General features: G+C 41.3%; 1 protein-coding gene across 7 annotated transcripts in view; it reads left to right on the top strand.

The window, feature by feature from the left end:
- MAST4 (microtubule associated serine/threonine kinase family member 4) overlaps positions 1–16,199 on the top strand; it is a 619,741-nt gene that overhangs the window by 287,295 nt on the left and 316,247 nt on the right. For 4 of the 7 annotated variants that reach the window (XM_027519961.1, XM_027519964.1, XM_027519960.1 and 1 more), the window contains one exon: positions 3,307–3,381. The exons of the other annotated variants lie outside the window; for them this stretch is intronic. In XM_027519961.1, the coding sequence (XP_027375762.1) occupies positions 3,307–3,381 (75 nt within the window). The remainder of the gene's footprint in view (positions 1–3,306; positions 3,382–16,199) is intronic. 7 annotated transcript variants of the gene reach the window in all.

Genomic DNA, 16,199 nt, shown 5'->3' with positions numbered 1-16,199 from the left:
CTGGCTTAAAATAAGAAAGGAAAACTTTTAAATTAAGGTCTCCCTAAGCAAGACTGCTGGAAGAAATATCAATAACCTCAGATATGCAGATGACACCACCCTTATGGCAGAAAGTGAGGAAGAACTAAAAAGCCTATTAATGAAAGTGAAAGAGGAGAGTGAAAAAGTTGGCTTAAAGCTCAACATTCAGAAAACGAAGATCATAGCATCTGGTCCCATCACTTCATGGGAAATAGATGGGGAAACAGTGGAAACAGTGTCAGACTTTATTTTTTGGGGCTCCAAAATCACTGCAGATGGTGATTGCAGCCATAAAATTAAAAGACACTTACTCCTTGGAAGGAAAGTTATGACCAACCTAGATAGCATATTAAAAAACAGAGAGATTACTTTGCTAACAAAGGTCCATCTAGTCAAGGCTATGGTTTTTCCAGTGGTCATGTATGGATGTGAGAGTTGGACTGTGAAGAAAGCTGAGCGTTGAAGAATTGATGCTTTTGAACTGTGGTGTTGGAGAAGACTCTTGAGAGTCCCTTGTACTGCAAGGAGATCCAACCAGTCCATCCTAAAGGAGATCCGTCCTGGGTGTTCATTGGAAGGACTAATGCTGAAGCTGAAACTCCAATACTTTGACCACCTCATGTGAAGAGTTGACTCACTGGAAAAGACTCTGATGCTGGGAGGGATTGGGGGCAGGAGGAGAAGGGGACAACAGAGGATGAGATGGCTGGATGGCATCACTGACTCAATGGACATGAGTTTGAGTAAACTCCGGGAGTTGGTGATGGACAGGGAGGCCTGGCATGCTGCGATTCATGGGGTCGCAAAGAGTCGGACACAACTGAGTGACTGAACTGAACTGAACTGAAAGTGAAGAAAGCAGCATGTCCAGTCTGTAATGAATTGAGTTCTTCTCAAAGGTTCCTGTCTAGTGCATAGCTATGGCTACCTTTCTACAAAGCCTTAGTAACTCAATACATGAGCCACTGACCACCACCAACTTTTTTGTCAACAATAGAATACAGTGTGACTGTTTTTGAAAATTAAGATTAGGTTAAAACATGAGTCATATGGAGAAAACCTTGCTGTGAGCTGTTCAGAATTCCCTTATTTCTGTTCCATATGCAGTTCATTAAAATGACATTAATACTCCAGGCTGTTCTTTGGTTTCTATTAAGATGTATTATGAAAAAGATAAAAAGATGTATTACTGGAATCTGTGTAAATATATTGATTATCTCATAGGCCTATTTGTTCACCACAGGCAGACTATTGTAACAGAGTCAGTGTACCTGAGAATAAATGAGACGAAATGGAGACCAGGTTTTAAAAACACACTGGCCCCCTCCATTCCCCTTGAAGGGTGTGCTTGTGCTCTTTAAACCAGCCTTTCAGTAACTGGGAGTTTAAGATTGAGGTTCTCAGTTTAATATCAGCATCTGCCCCCTGCTGAGTTTATGGTGCAATTAGCTAATTAAAAAAAAAAATAACATTTTCACCTTGAAGTCAGGAGAAGAGCAATAAACTACAGGCTTAGGATTTAGTTAATTTGCACATTGACTGTAACTGTGTATTTAATGCCAAGATTAACTTTTTTTTTCCTGATGAGTGGGAGCCTGGCACTGCATACTGGAACTCTTAAATCAGTTATAATCATTCCACAGGGAGCTTGATAAGGGCAGATAATTCTATAGATATATTAATGAGGATAATTATTTATTTTCATCTGGTAACTTTTTTAAGGAGAAAATGCCTTAAAATCACTTTCTGATAAACCATTAAATATAAAGGAGACTTCTGGTTAAATAAATAATCTGTGATTTAAAAAAATACTATTTCTCATGTAAAATCTATTGCTTCTATTGAATAGAAAGTCATACTCAATTTTTGTTTGTTTGTTTTTCCAAATATTCAGGGACTTAATGAGAACAATTTCTGCTGTCAAAGCTTTTGGTATCTTTTCTAGGTCAACTAAGACTTAAAACTATTGCCTTGCATTTTTTTTTCCGGAAGAGGGTAGGGAAAGAATGCATGTTGGCAGGGCAGTTAGTAGGAAAAACATAATCCTGACTTGCAATCTGCTACTTATGACATTTCCTTTTTGAAAGGTAAGCGTTACGCTTTGGATGCCAAAGCAGTGATGGTTGGCAATTCAACTGGGTGTGATTGATCCATGTCTTTAAAGTAATAGCACTGTTATTCTTGGAAGAAAGAAAGAAAAGAATTCTCAAGTATGGTAATACAGAGCCTGTATTTTTACTACTGTAGAAGGTCTTTTCACCCTCCTCTGTGAGCAGATGCTAACACTCATCTGACAGATACTTCACTCCCTGTGGAGAGGCTCACTTGGACCAGGGGCTTTACTTCCAGGGGTTTACAGACCATCTCTCTGTGGCTTTCATCTCCCTGTCCCTGAAGTCTCTGCCCACAGTGGATTGTGCTTACTTCTTAAATTCTTGTCTACTGTTGCCCAGCTTTGGAAGATGGAAAAGTGAAACTCTATTCCATGCCCCCCATGGGGGCCCCTATTCCAAACTTTTCCTTTAAAGTACAGTTGCTTGGGTTTCTTTTGGTGTGTGTGTTTGACATGGAATGAGCAGTGGGAGGTGTTAAGTCTTTCTCTGTGGTCCATTTGTCACGTGTGTGTGTGTTTACAAGGGTTGATCTAAGGAAAAGACCACCCTTCTACACAGGTTAGGTTATAAACTTAATTCTCAATCTCTGAGCCAATAAAGCTTAATTGCATTCAGGGATAGAGCTTTTGGTGGCTGCCAGATACCAGGAATTCTGCCAGGATGACGAAGAGAGGAACTTCTAAGCCAAGAGAGTTTTCATGTTTGGGGAAAGATTGTAATTTCTGTATCTTTTTGGTGTTAACCACGTGAGTGACAGGTTTAAGAATGTGTTCTGCTACTCTAGGAAGAATGATTTCATGTTCAGTGAAATCATGCTTCAGTTTTCCTTAATATCCTTGATATAATTAGAGACAGTATCAGGTAATAGGAAAATGCACACTTGGTGGGAAATGTGATACTGGCCTGTGTTTATGACATCACACACATGCATAGGCAGGGCTGTTTTTAATAAAATGACTTGCACATGGCATGCACCTTTGTGGGCGAGGTGGCGGGGCGGGGGGGGGGGGGAGCTGTGTCGTGTGTTTTTATTGCTGGATTTTAGCTGAAAGAGACGTGTACAGTGCTGTTAAATGCTGTCCCTTTCCCTTTTCTGACCATTTCCCCATCATCCCACGCCCCGCCTTCTCCTCTCCCACCTCGTTCATCCCCATCTTCCATTCCCTGTCAGGAAGGGCAGCCTCCGAAGAGTCATTTCAACTCAGCCCGACATCGCCAGAGACTAGTGGACCCCGCTGCTTCAAAAGTGAGTGTGCCTGTCGCATGGTGCATGGCGGAGTGGTCCCTGTGAGGAGAAGGGGGCTGTGGGCCTTTGCTTATGCTGGTGCCTCTCATGGTCTTAGAGGAGGCAAGGTCTTCTCTACTGATTGAAGACCGTCCACATCAAAGGAGTTGTATTGTCGAACCATCAGACCTGGAAACCAGCAAAACCCTGCTAGGTAGCACCAGCTGGTTTCCGTGGTTGTAAACACTCCCCCCACGGCCAGTTTCAAGCAGCCGTGTGACAAAGGTGACCACAGGGCTGGACAGAGGTGCCCCATAGAGCTCTGTTATATCCAGACACAATTGACATACTTCCACGTGAAAATATAGCAAAATAATTAGGAAGTGAACCGTTTGGGTATCTCTTATCTTTATTTTCAATATAATGTATTTCATTGGAAGTTTAGATAGTTTTAATCAACAATAATGGCTGTTTTTAACAACCAGCTTGTAAAATTCCTGAAAATGCTCCCCAGCTGGTGTACCTGGGCTCTAGTAGAGCAGTTCTGCATATGATATATTTGTTGAGAATAGCTCAAGCCAGTTTCGTCATGTTCAGCTCTGATGGTCTACAGAAAAGTGGCTGAGGTTTTGAGCAAGGATTTGCTCTTCCTACACAGCCTCAGTAAGTCGCAAGTCTGTTCTGCTGCACACAGACTTTTATTAAAGAGACATTTACTGGCAAACAGGCACAGAATGTCTCTGCAGCCTGTCCTGTAAACTCGGTGAAGGGCTCTACGCTCAAGCCTTTTAGGTGCTCCAGCTGATCTCTTTGGAAGGTTCCACTTAACGTGGATGAACTGACAGCTCTCTGGAGACAGGATGCTCTCATTTCTATGGTGGGCATCATTCACTGGAGCCCTCTACCCCATCTGCTGAACATAAGGCCGTGGCACAGCGGGGCCTCGGTGCCAGACCTCAAGGTCCAATTTACAGACCTTCGTAGATTCTTAGGCTCTGTTCATGCAAGGGTAGAGAGTATCTGTAAACTGACTTTGCCAGGCCACTTACCTTAAAGACCACTAGTGTCAACAATGAAAGCCTGTTTCTAACATCCACTATATTGACCAGGGGACCACTGATTTTGATTTCAGCAATGAAAACCCATTTCAGTATGAGCACACGTGTACACTGGTGTGACTGAGACATGGATACCTCTGATATAATGCTAGTTGACCACCCTGGGGGAGTCAGTGATTCGCATATAATTTTTAATCAATAGATAATATTACATTGCCTATGTGGAAATATTTGGAAGTGGCCCCCAAATGTCATAGCATTTTGTGACATTTAGTTAGTACCTGGGGTGTCTCCTCCCCGCTCCCAAGTTCTAAACAACTCAGTTTGACTCAGGATCCTTATGATGAAGTCATGAAAGTTTGTGAGGGGAGAAAAATAAACTAGCTCTGAATAAGTTGGATGGTTTCATCATGTAAGAGGTGAATCTTGCTAAGCCTAGTTCAGAGAACACCAGGTCCTTCTCAGCCCCAGCCTAAGAGTTTTCATCAACGAGGCAGTAAAACATCCTGAGGTTAAGCATAACCCCTGTTATACCCAGCATGTTTCTCTTGGTCAATGGTGTGTTAAGGATCCAACTTGGCACATGCTTTTGTTCTTCTTCTTTCTTTTTTCCTATGTTTGTTTCATTCTGCTGTGGAATTTTCAGAAATACTACTGTGCCTCACCATGCTAAGTGTTGTCTGTTATACTGTAAATTAGGTTTCTTCTATTGAGTCTTTGTTGTTCTGTTTTGTCTTAAGTGAGAATCATGGCTTTTTTTTCTAGATACACTCTAAGAAGATCTCATTAAACTGCTAAAAAGAAGATGTCTGGTGCCTTGATGTGCTGTGTGAATAGGTTCAGCCAATATTCACAAATAGGCTTTAAAGGTCAAATCCTTTCTTCCGCCAAATACTGCAGTACTAGAAATTTAAGAAAGGCCTAAAATTTTTTTCTAACCTTAGGAACTGATGAGGGGAAACACATTTGCCATGTGGATTGGTTACTTGGGCAATGAATATAAAATGGAAATGTGCATTAGTGTGGCCAGTGACCTTTCATTATAAGCACATTGGTGCTTAGACGCTACACTGCATTTGTTCAACTCAGTAACCTGAGTTGTTATAAAAAAAAAAACCTGGCGGATTCTGGGGTCAGTAATAACTTAGAGTAAACCAGCTATTAAAGTTTTTGAGAATATGGATTCTGTTGAGTCAGCATTGCAGTCTGGGGAGAAGTGTGATCAAGCAGAGATACTTGACTTCCCATTAGCAGTATGGAGTGGTGAGGAAGAATATCCTTGAGTGGGATGTGCATTAGGCTTTGTTATAATCCATTTGTGTCTGTGGGCTGCCATGTAACACTGAGCCCCCATGGCTCAAGGTTCTCTCTTCTATGAAATGCGTGTGCATGCAACGTCGCTTTAGTCGTGTCAGACTCTTTGTTACCCTATGGACTGTAGCCTGCCAGGCTTCTCGGTCCATGGGATTCTCCAGGCAGGAATACTAGAGTGGGTTGCCATTTCCTTTTCCAAGGGATCTTCCCAACCCAGGGATCGAACCTACATCTTTTATATCTCCTGCACTGGCAGGCAGGTTCTTTACCACTAGCGCCGCCTGGGAAGCCTGTAAAGTGAAAGTCACTCTGTCGTGTCTGTCTGTGATCCCATAGACTGTATAGTCCATGGTATTCCCCACGACAGAATACTGGAGTGGGTAGCCTTTCCCTTCTCCAGGGGATCTTTCCAACCCATGGATCAAACCCAGGTCTCCTGCATTGCAGGTGAATTCTTTACCAGGTGAGCAACAAGGGAAGCCCTCTATTAAATGAGAGTTTATTAAATAGTCTCTTAACCAAATTAAGGAATTATGTTTCTTTTTCATCAAGGCTTTTTATAGCTAGATACTTTCCCATTTAGTCTGAGATTTTTGAATGACATTTCTCAGTCCTAAAATTCCTCTAGAAACAGCATCTTTCCTCATGAATTCCAAAGCATTATTTGTGGGCGGTCTTTTATCAGTGTCTTCAATGGATGTTAATTTTTTAAACAGAATTACTTTAAAGCTGTGGGGGAAAATATGAACCAGAAACAAGAGGCTCATTTTCTACTCAGGGAGTTGGCTTTTTTTTTTTTTTTTTTAGCCTGAATTTTTTAATCTTAGTCTTTGAAAGCTTTTGAAAGTGCTTTGAGTATAGGAAAACAAGCTCTTAAATCTGTTTTATTTGAATAAGAGTTAAAGAGTGAAGGAGAAATCAAAGGTAAGTAATGTACCTCTGATTGGCTAAACTTGTCCACTGGGAATTTCTAAAATATATTTCATTTGGAGAATATGCTCACCTGTCTATCCCCCAGTATGAACCCTTCACACAGTAAATGAACAAAGAAGAAAACAGGCAGCAGGAATAATAGTTCAAAGACCACTGAACAGTTATTTGTGGAGCTGGTAAAGAATTCTGTTAAATAAAAATCAGTTTGATATGGGAGCATCAGGGACACGATCTGGGGAGGCAGGAGGTGGACAGAAAAGAACACGAGAGTGTACAGAGGATTAGCTTTCAAATCTCCTGGCATTTGAGCACAAAAGGATGATGAAGATTTATTCTAGATGAACTGTCATTTTTCACTGGAAGCTTTGCTGGTCCAGAATAAATAGGTTCATAGAGCTCGTATTGAAATTTTGAGCATGTGACAATAGGTAGTGGTGGGCATAGCACCTAATAAATTTCAAAACCAGAAAGCGTTGTAATATTCTATCCTCTTAAAAAAAAAAAAAAAAAAAAAAAAAAACCTCCCTAAATGGACAGATATTCCAGCTAACCAAAACCCTGCATATGATTCTAAGATACATCACTTCAGTATGCCACAGGGCTTGAAAATCCTTTATACTAATTCTCAGCGATTTCTCTACCTTTTTCTAATGAGAATAAGGTTTATAAAACCTGGGCTCTCCTGCTGGGAAAATCAGCCCTGAGCTATCTCAGAGCAGACCGTCTTCTTTTCTCACTAATATAAACCTTTTAGGATTGATCCTTTTTTTCATTTTTATCTCTCTGAAGAGTAAATGTCTCTGGGACCTTAGAAACCCATTGTTTGGAGGGGGCAAAAGGCTGCATTGACCAGGGTTCATAGTTGCAAACATGATGTAGAATAAAAGCCATGGAAATCATGATATTGTGTTTCTTTCTTTAATAACAAAAGAAATAGTTTTTTTTTTTTTTTTTAAGCACTAAGGGGATAGGCTTTAAAGTATTGAATATCTACATTTTAGAGCCTTATTATGGATTGAATTTTTGGATGGTAATTAACACCTTCCTAGTCCCAAGAGTTTCAAGTGTTAAAGGATAATTTCTGCTTTTTTGGAGGCTGTAATACTTGTTACTATATTTAAGGAGATATTAATAGAAAGATGGGGAAGGGGCTGGGAAGATTGGTTGCCATAATTATTCTGGGAATATTTTAGTTATATAAAATGTCGTTACAACGTAAACTTTTTGTTTGCTTTTACAAAAGATTTTAGGGGTAGTACATTGCTGATAGAAAATTTTGAGGCAGTTTATAGCTTTTGTTTGTACATCAGCTGTCTATGAACTTTTGGTCCTGGCTAAAATAGGTGTTGATCTCATATCTGAAACTTAATAGCTATGACATTGGGGCGGTTACTTAATTACCCTAAGAAAGCCTCAGTTTCTTTATCTGAGAACAAAATAGTATCCATCTCATGGGATTGTTTTGAGGATTAAATGGGAGAATGTATAAAAAGTTTTTACTGCACAGGTAGGGACTTAAGTGAAAGTCGCTCCATCGTGTCCAGCTCTTTGCAACCCCTTGAACTATACAGTCCATGGAATTCTCCAGGCCAGAATACTAGAGTGGGTAGCCTTTCCCTTCTCCAGGGAATCTTCCCAACTCAGGGATCAAATCCAGGTCTCCTGTATTGCAGGCGGATTCTTTACCAACTGAGCTATCAGGGAAGCTCCAAGGCACTTAATGATAACCAAAAAATTGTAGCTATCCTTTAAATTATGATTATTCTTATTATGGATATCAGGTAATCATTATTTAACTTCTCTAAGATTTTTTTTTCCCTCATGTAAAATAAGGGGTTGAGGTAGAATGTCTGCATTGTTAAAAGTGTGTCCAGTTCTCCTTATGTTTGAATGTCTGGTATGTACTCAGCTGTGTGGTAGGCATAGAGGACTATAGCTTGTAGGATTTAGTTCTTACCTTTAAGAATATAATGTAATTGGGAAAGAAATAATGCAGAAACAATAATCAATTGTTTGGTCAACATATCCAAGCTGCATTAATTTCAAACCAAAGGACCTCTGTGGCCACAGTCAGAAAAGTCTTCCTGAAGCTTGTAGGTTTTCATCTGGGTCCTGAAAGAAGCAAAGGACTTTTTAAACCTTATGAGTGTGGGCATGAACATTATGAGCATGCGCGAGGTAATGTGATGGGCCAGACTGGAATGGTGTGAACGAGGTGACACGTTCCTGAACGGCTGTTCCTGGTGGGATGCAGACAGGCTTTGCCTCGGGCGGGGTGTTCTCAATGAAGTTCTGTGTACTAGTTGCGTGGCCAAGGAAAAGTCTCTTGTTTCCTCATCCATACAGCTCAGGAATAACAATATCTACCTCACTGAGAATGTTGTTACAATGAAATGGTCTGGTGTCGCCATTCCATAGAGTGATTGTGCTATTTTGGGGACAAAAATGACAGTTTTTAGCTAAATTAAACAGTCTTCTCTATGACCCAGCAATCCCATAGAAAAGAAGTGGCCTCTGTCCAAGGACACAGATGCTTCATGCAGCCTTGTTGTTACACCAGAACATTTGGAGATACTGTGAGTGCACTGAAGGAGTGATTGGGAAAAGAGAGGGCATCGCATAACCCCCAGCAGTTAGAAGCCGCAGCCTTGAAAGGACATGCAGCAATGTGGATGGGACTGAAAACGTGTTACTCTGTGAAACCAAGCTTAAACAAATTCAGTTCTTTACTACCATGCTTGTAATGTCGATTAAAAATGCACATATAGCATACAGTTTATGATTTCCAGGAGCTCATACAAATAGCTGATTGTCCATTGGGCACATTGCAAGGGTAGGCTGGAGGCAGATAAGAGGTGTGGGAAGGTTCTGTCCAAATAAACTGATGGATGGGAATAATATTCTCTGTCTGAGGAGTATGCTTACCCTCTCCTGTACCCTTGAATTTCCCCACGAGGAAGTAGATAGGCCAAAAAATAAGATGTAAGGGAGACTTACAGAAGTCTCCAGAGGTGAAAGCAATGCTCCTATGCATCGTGGAGCAGCTAACACTTAGGCAGCCCCGCAGCATGTCCACCTGCTTCTAGCTGCTGTACGCCTGGGACTGACGACTCCCTAGGAGGGGTACTGCTGATCACCTAGTGGCCGACGAGGCCACGGAAGTTTGCATGAGATCACACAGCTACTAAAACAGGAGCTGGGATTCGAACCCGGGATTCTTGGGCTCTTGGGCTCCCTGTGCTTAACCGTCCTGTGTACTATGGCTGTAACTGAAGGGGTGAGGGAGAACCAGGGCTTTTTCTCCCATGGCGTCCTTGGACCATGCCTCGCCGTTGCCACTACCTTCTTTTTGTGGAAACTGCCAATTGGCGTGTGTGTGTACTTATATGTGTGTGCATGTGTATAAAACTTTTTGTATGCATTCACAAGTATACAGCTTGATGAATTTACACAAACTGGACAATCCCATACGACCAGCACCCAGAACAGAACGTGCTGGGCAATGCCGAAAAACCAGAACTTCTGTCACTTTTACTGGGCGTGAAGTTCCAGTTGCTGGAAAGCAACATCATGAAAAACCTAAGCCTTTAAAAGCGAAAAACAATAGAAATATCAAAGATTCTGGAAATGGCTGCAGGTTTTGGGTGTTTGTAAGGTGTAGGTAAAGCCTTCCACCTTTTCTCGATTTTTACCACAGTTGCTTCTGTTACAAATAGTGGAGGACACAGACCACTCCTGAAGGAAAGCGGAAGGTTTTCCAATGAGTTTAGGGTCACCTCACATTATCAAAGGATAAAACAGATTGACCTGCAGGCCTTAGACAGAAATACAGATAAACACCTGCATGGTGTGGATCGTAAGATGGCTTTGCAATGGACAGGTAAGTGAATTTTCTCTTCTCCCCTGGTCGTTAACTTCCCGGCACCTGTCTTTGATGTTCAGCCTCAACTCCTATAGGCTGCATTTGTCAACATCCCGCTCTAAGGGTGATGCTTCCCCCAAATCCAGACAGTTGGCTTAGGTTCAGACTGAGTCTGAAGTTGTGTTTTGGGGTTACATTTACAATGTGATCTGTCCACCTGGTACCCCTGTGCACATTTTGCTGCCTTTGGCAGACAGCACAGAGAAGTGAAATTCCTTGCAGGAGCCCCAGAACTAGTACAAGGTGAAGCCCACTTAGTCCCTGTGCATAGCCACCACGCCATGCCCTTTGTAGTGCCATCTCGGAGGGGCGCCTCCCTTTCCCAGGGGACACCCTGTCCCGAGTGGCATTTCTCAAGGTTCAAAAGGAAGGCAACCACAGTTCCCACAGTAGTGAGTTTTCTGCCTCCAGTGCCAGATTCCTCCTTGATCCATAGCCTGCTCTCCTGCCACCTGACTCCACAGTACTGTTGACCTATGTAATGCTGCAAAACTGTCTGGAAAGCTTTCATTTTCCTTACCATTTCTGTGTGTGACTATCCCAGTTTACTGGATTTATTTCTCTGTTAGCATTAACAGAATTCTAGAGCCCTAACAATTCAGCTGAAAAAATGGGCAGAGGGCACCCCCATTTCTTCAGCCTAACATCTCTCTAATCAGACACATACAAGTAATTCTACAGAAAGTGGGTTCCAATTATTTATTTTCCATGATTCTGTCTATAATGTATGACATAAACACAGTATTGAAGCACTCAAAATTATAGGGCTGCAACATGCTTTTGGAATTCAGCTCGTGTAGTTCATACAGAATGATTTGGGTCTTGTGACCGGGCATTATGGGATTTATTTTGTAGACTTAAAGGTGGGTATAGCCTGCTGCTTTTGAAGAATCACTCTTTAATCTTCAACAAAATAATCTTTTCATTGAGGTATAACATATATACAGAAAAGTACAGATATTTTAAGCTTGCTATTATCCCAAAGATCTTAGTAACTGATTTTTTTTTTTTTTCTGTAGTAGTAACATATCCCAAAACTGCAGATTTCAGTGAGCTTTCACACACTGCCTATGCCCAGGTAACAACTCCAAGGTTTAAAATACAGTGCATTACCAGCGCCCTAGCAGACCCCTTGTCCTACCCCTGTAGCAGTTTTCAGAATGTTTTAAATTTCCATTTTTGTTTTCAGAGTCACATTTCTTTCCTGATGCTTGTCAACATCCTAATTGATTGTCCAGGAAAATGATGTTTGTCTTTAAGAAAAGAATGGGACTGGGTTTCAAAATGGAAGTAAAGAATGTGTGAAAACCATTTTGACTTTTAATATTTTAGTTGCTGGAATTTCTATTTTAAGCCCATTTAAATGTTGTGACTGAAAATATTGAGAACTGTTTGACCTGTTTGTCTTTCCTAACACAAATTTTTTGTTGTTGTAGCAGTTACCTTTTCCTGTTCTTTGTTTTTTGTTTGTTTTAACTGACAGCGGTTAAGTAGGCATAGGTAAATTGTTACAGCTCAACCTATCTTATCCTTGGGTGGATTTTTTTCCCCAAGGACTTTAAAGAACTAGTGAATTGCTTTTGTTGACTTTTCTCATAGTTCTCAGAGTAGTGCTTACCAAAGACCTGTAACAGGCAGTTGGCCAAGATGAGATTAGTATTTTATTTGGAGGAAGGGTGTAGGAAGTCTTTTTAATTTAGAGGTTAAAAGCTCATCAGCTGGGTTAGGACTCTGATGATGGGAAAGATTAAAGGCAAAAGGAGAAGGAAGCAGCAGAGGATAAGATGGTTAAATAGCACCTGAGGATCGAAAAAAGTCAGACACAACTTAGAGACTAAACGGAAACAATGGACAAGTACAGGTTATCCAGTTTAGCTTTAGATTTATTTATGAAGAATTACTGAAATCATTTCTTTACCTTCAAGGAGTCCTGTATCCTGCTGGCCCCTTGTAATCCTCTGCCCCAAGGCAAAAAGAAAAACAAATCAAAACATAGCCAGCAACTCTAAAAGATTAATTTAAACATTTAGCCAAGCAATCCTTGAAAGTGAAGTCGCTCAGTCGTGTCCGACTCTTGGCTACCCCATGGACTGTAGCCCACAGATCCCTCCATGGGATTCTCCAGGCAAGAACACTGGAGTGGGTTGCCATTTCCTTCTCCAGGGGATCTTCCCAACCCAGGGATTGAACCCAGGTCTCCTACATTGCAGGCAGATGCTTTAACCTCTGAGCCACCAGGGAAGGGAATCCCTATCTGAGAAGAGCAGGCTGAGTACCTCAGACACACTTGTTGGCCAATGCTTGGAGACCATGGTATCTTTTTTTAACTGACCTGATTAACTTCATTGCCTCCTTTAATATTTTTATAAGTTAATGGTTTTTTTCCCAGGGTGGGGTAGGATAAGTTCTCCCTTCCCATTATCTCACACACAAATTTCTGCTTCTTTCCTGAAAGAAAGATTTGACTATGATATGGCCAAGTACAGTTTTCCTTGTATTCATTCTGCTTGGAGTTCACAAGTATGTAGATTGATGCCTTTTATCAATTTTTTGGAAAGCCCTTAGCTATTATCTATTCAAATGTGTCTTCTACCTCATTTTCTCTCTTCTCCTTGTGGTACTCGATTTGTACCTGTGTTAGGCAGTTGAATATTGTTGCACAGATCTTAGACACTGTTTTTTGTTTTTGCTTTATTTTCCTGGTGATTCATTTTGGATAATTTCTATCATTTTGATTTAAACTTTACTTATTCCTTCTTCTGCTTTGCTCATTGAGCTGGTAAGTCCTTTTCATTCTGATATCTTTCATTCCAGCTTTTCCTGTTGTTCTTTATTATTATTATAGTTTCTATCTCTCTAGTGAAATTTTCCATGTATTTGTTCATGTCAGATATCTTTGCCACTGTATCCCTTTGCATAGTTATTTTTGAATCTTTGTCTGACAACATCAAAATCTTGGTTATCTCTACATCTGTTTGTATTGCCTATTTCTTTTATTGAGTATGGATCCCAACAGTACCCAGCACAGTTCAAGTAGACAGCAGAATGACTCAGCACTCTAACTCAAGTGGTATGACGTAGAAGAGACACACCTTTTTTTTGGAGCTAAATATTATTTACCTCAATTTCTACTGTTCTCTCACTTAAAACTTTTATATAAACACATGGTAAAGCAACATCTCCTACTTCTCAAGCCTCCGCTTCCACTTAGAATGTAGACAATTACAAGAGACCGCTGCCGTTGTGTTCACAATCAAAACAAGGTATGTAAGCTGCAAACCCATACTTTAAAAACTAACTTAAAAAGCTAAGAGCACAGGTAAACCTGGGGCTTCCCACGCGGTGCTAGTGATAAAGAACCCACCTGCCAGTGCAGGAGATGCAAGAGATGCATGTTCAATCCCTGGGCCAGGAAGAGCCTGTGGAGAAGGAAACGGCAATCCACTCCAGTATTCCTACCTGGAGAATCCCAGGGACAGAGGAGCTTCGTGCGCTACAGTTGATGGGGGTCACAAAGAATCAGGCACAACGGTAGTGACCTCGCATGCATACACAAGAAAACCTTAATAAAGTGAATTCCTGAGTGATAAATTCATGAAGGGAAGGGCTCATGGCTATCATGGTGAAATGACAGCAGGAGGAGAAACCTGCCATAGGTCAGCAACAGAGGAATTAGACCAAGTGAGAACATACTTTTCGTTCCTAGCTTTTCTCCAAATCTTCACTCCTATAGTTGAAAGTAATGGTCTCTTGTCAATGTCTACTTCTTGAATGGAAGAGGAAGTCTCAGAAATAGATTTGTCCGAGGAGATCAGGGAATTTGTGAATAGGGAAAAGAGAATAAAGATAAGCCTTAAAACGGAAACTGAAGTCGCTCAGTCATGTCCGACTCTTTGTGAGCCCATGGACTGTAGCCTACGAGGTTCCTCCATCCATGGGATTTCCCAGGCAAGAATACTGGAATGGGTTGCCGTTTCCTTCTCCAGGGAATCTTCCCAACCCAGGGATCGAAGCTGAGTCTCCCACATTGTAGGCAGATGCTTTACCATCTGAGCTGCCTGGGAAACTGTAACGATAAGCCTGCTGCTGCTGCTGCTAAGTCGCTTCAGTCGTGTCCGACTCTGTGCGACCCCATAGACGGCAGCCCAACAGCCTCCTCCGTCCTAGCCATTCATAAATCTGGGCTTAGTTGTGTCATTCTGTCACTGTTAGAAACACACGGCTATGGTAACAGTCCTTAGTTCCTGGCTGTATCTTCCATATAAACTATAGACCTATGGCATGCTAATCATGTGTTCTTATACTTTGGGTTCATTTCTTTACTGATTTGATCCCTGTTGTGCACAAGGGCTTTGTTATGTAGCTGTTGTTTTCAGTCTTCTCTTGGATTTGTCGAGCAGTCTTTCAAGGTGCACTAGAGGACATTTGATTGAATTACAGTGTAGGGCGCCTACCTCTTTCATCAGAGTGCAATACCAGACTGTGAAATTCAGTTACTAAATGCAGTTGCTGGTGTATCACATGGCAGTAATTTAGTGTCTGCTTCTCTTATGGCCATCCTATCATTGTACCAAAGTAAAGGCTCTGTGAAATGTATATTTCTCAAAGCATGTTCTGTGTACATGCCTCAGGGATGGTTCTGCCAAAGTGTTTCATGGTCCCATTAATTTGAGAAACACTGCAGATCATACCCTTTGATCTTGTTAAATAAAATGCCTGTAATTTTAAAAAGTCTTGGGGAAATCTTGCAGTGAGTAAATTCTCTGAGATGTATTTAAGTATATTTTCTGAAACTTATTTGAGTACAGAACATTTTACCAAGAAACTTAAGTTTTTCTTATCAATACCCATTAGCAAAGTTCATTGAGTAATGTTGAGTTAAATGAACCTTGTTCCTCTTTATTTCAAGGAACATGAATAATTCGTATTGGCTGACATTCTCTATACCTGGGAAACATCTTCCCCACTGTTTTCTGGTAAGATAACTAGCATTTTTGGAAGGAGGAGGAGCTCTAATCCAGCAGCCTATCAGGTTACAGGATTATACTTAGGGCCTCCTACTTAGGACAGTGGTAATGTTGAGTTCTGCCTTTATAGATGTATACTGGTCTCTGCTATCTCACTGGTCCAAGGACTCTGCTAGTTTGCTAGTTCAAGAAAATAAGCTAGGTCAGCTGTCATATCCCCCTAAATGAGAAAAGACAGCTAGCTGCCTGGACTGCAATTGGAAGGAAAGGTCAATCAATATATTACCTCTTCTTCCATGTGTTCCTTGCCTGCCGGCTGAGTTGTGCCTTCTCACTAGCGGTGGTAATCTTTTCTGCTAAATTTTATTTTAACCTTGCAAATAGGTGAAAGGAAGGGCACAGTTAATAACATCTTCTCTCCTACACCTCTGAGTGTATTATTTGGGCTCTTACTCTCCCTTCCCCCAGCCCCGTCCTGCACGGTCCTGCTTAGGTGGAGAGTTAGGCAAGTGGCTGGTGTCACGTACTGTGGGAATTTCTCTGAGAACCCTCTCAGGCTCTTGCACAGACAGAATGCAAGCATGTTTTTGATTTTTGACAGTGCCCAGGATCTAGGTGGAATTAAGTTTTTTCAAAACATTTCTC

This window comes from Bos indicus x Bos taurus, chromosome 20 (assembly GCF_003369695.1).
Source record: "Bos indicus x Bos taurus breed Angus x Brahman F1 hybrid chromosome 20, Bos_hybrid_MaternalHap_v2.0, whole genome shotgun sequence".
Lineage (NCBI taxonomy): Eukaryota > Metazoa > Chordata > Mammalia > Artiodactyla > Bovidae > Bos > Bos indicus x Bos taurus.
Note: the sequence above shows the minus strand (reverse complement) of the source record. Positions and strands in the feature narration are given on the sequence as shown.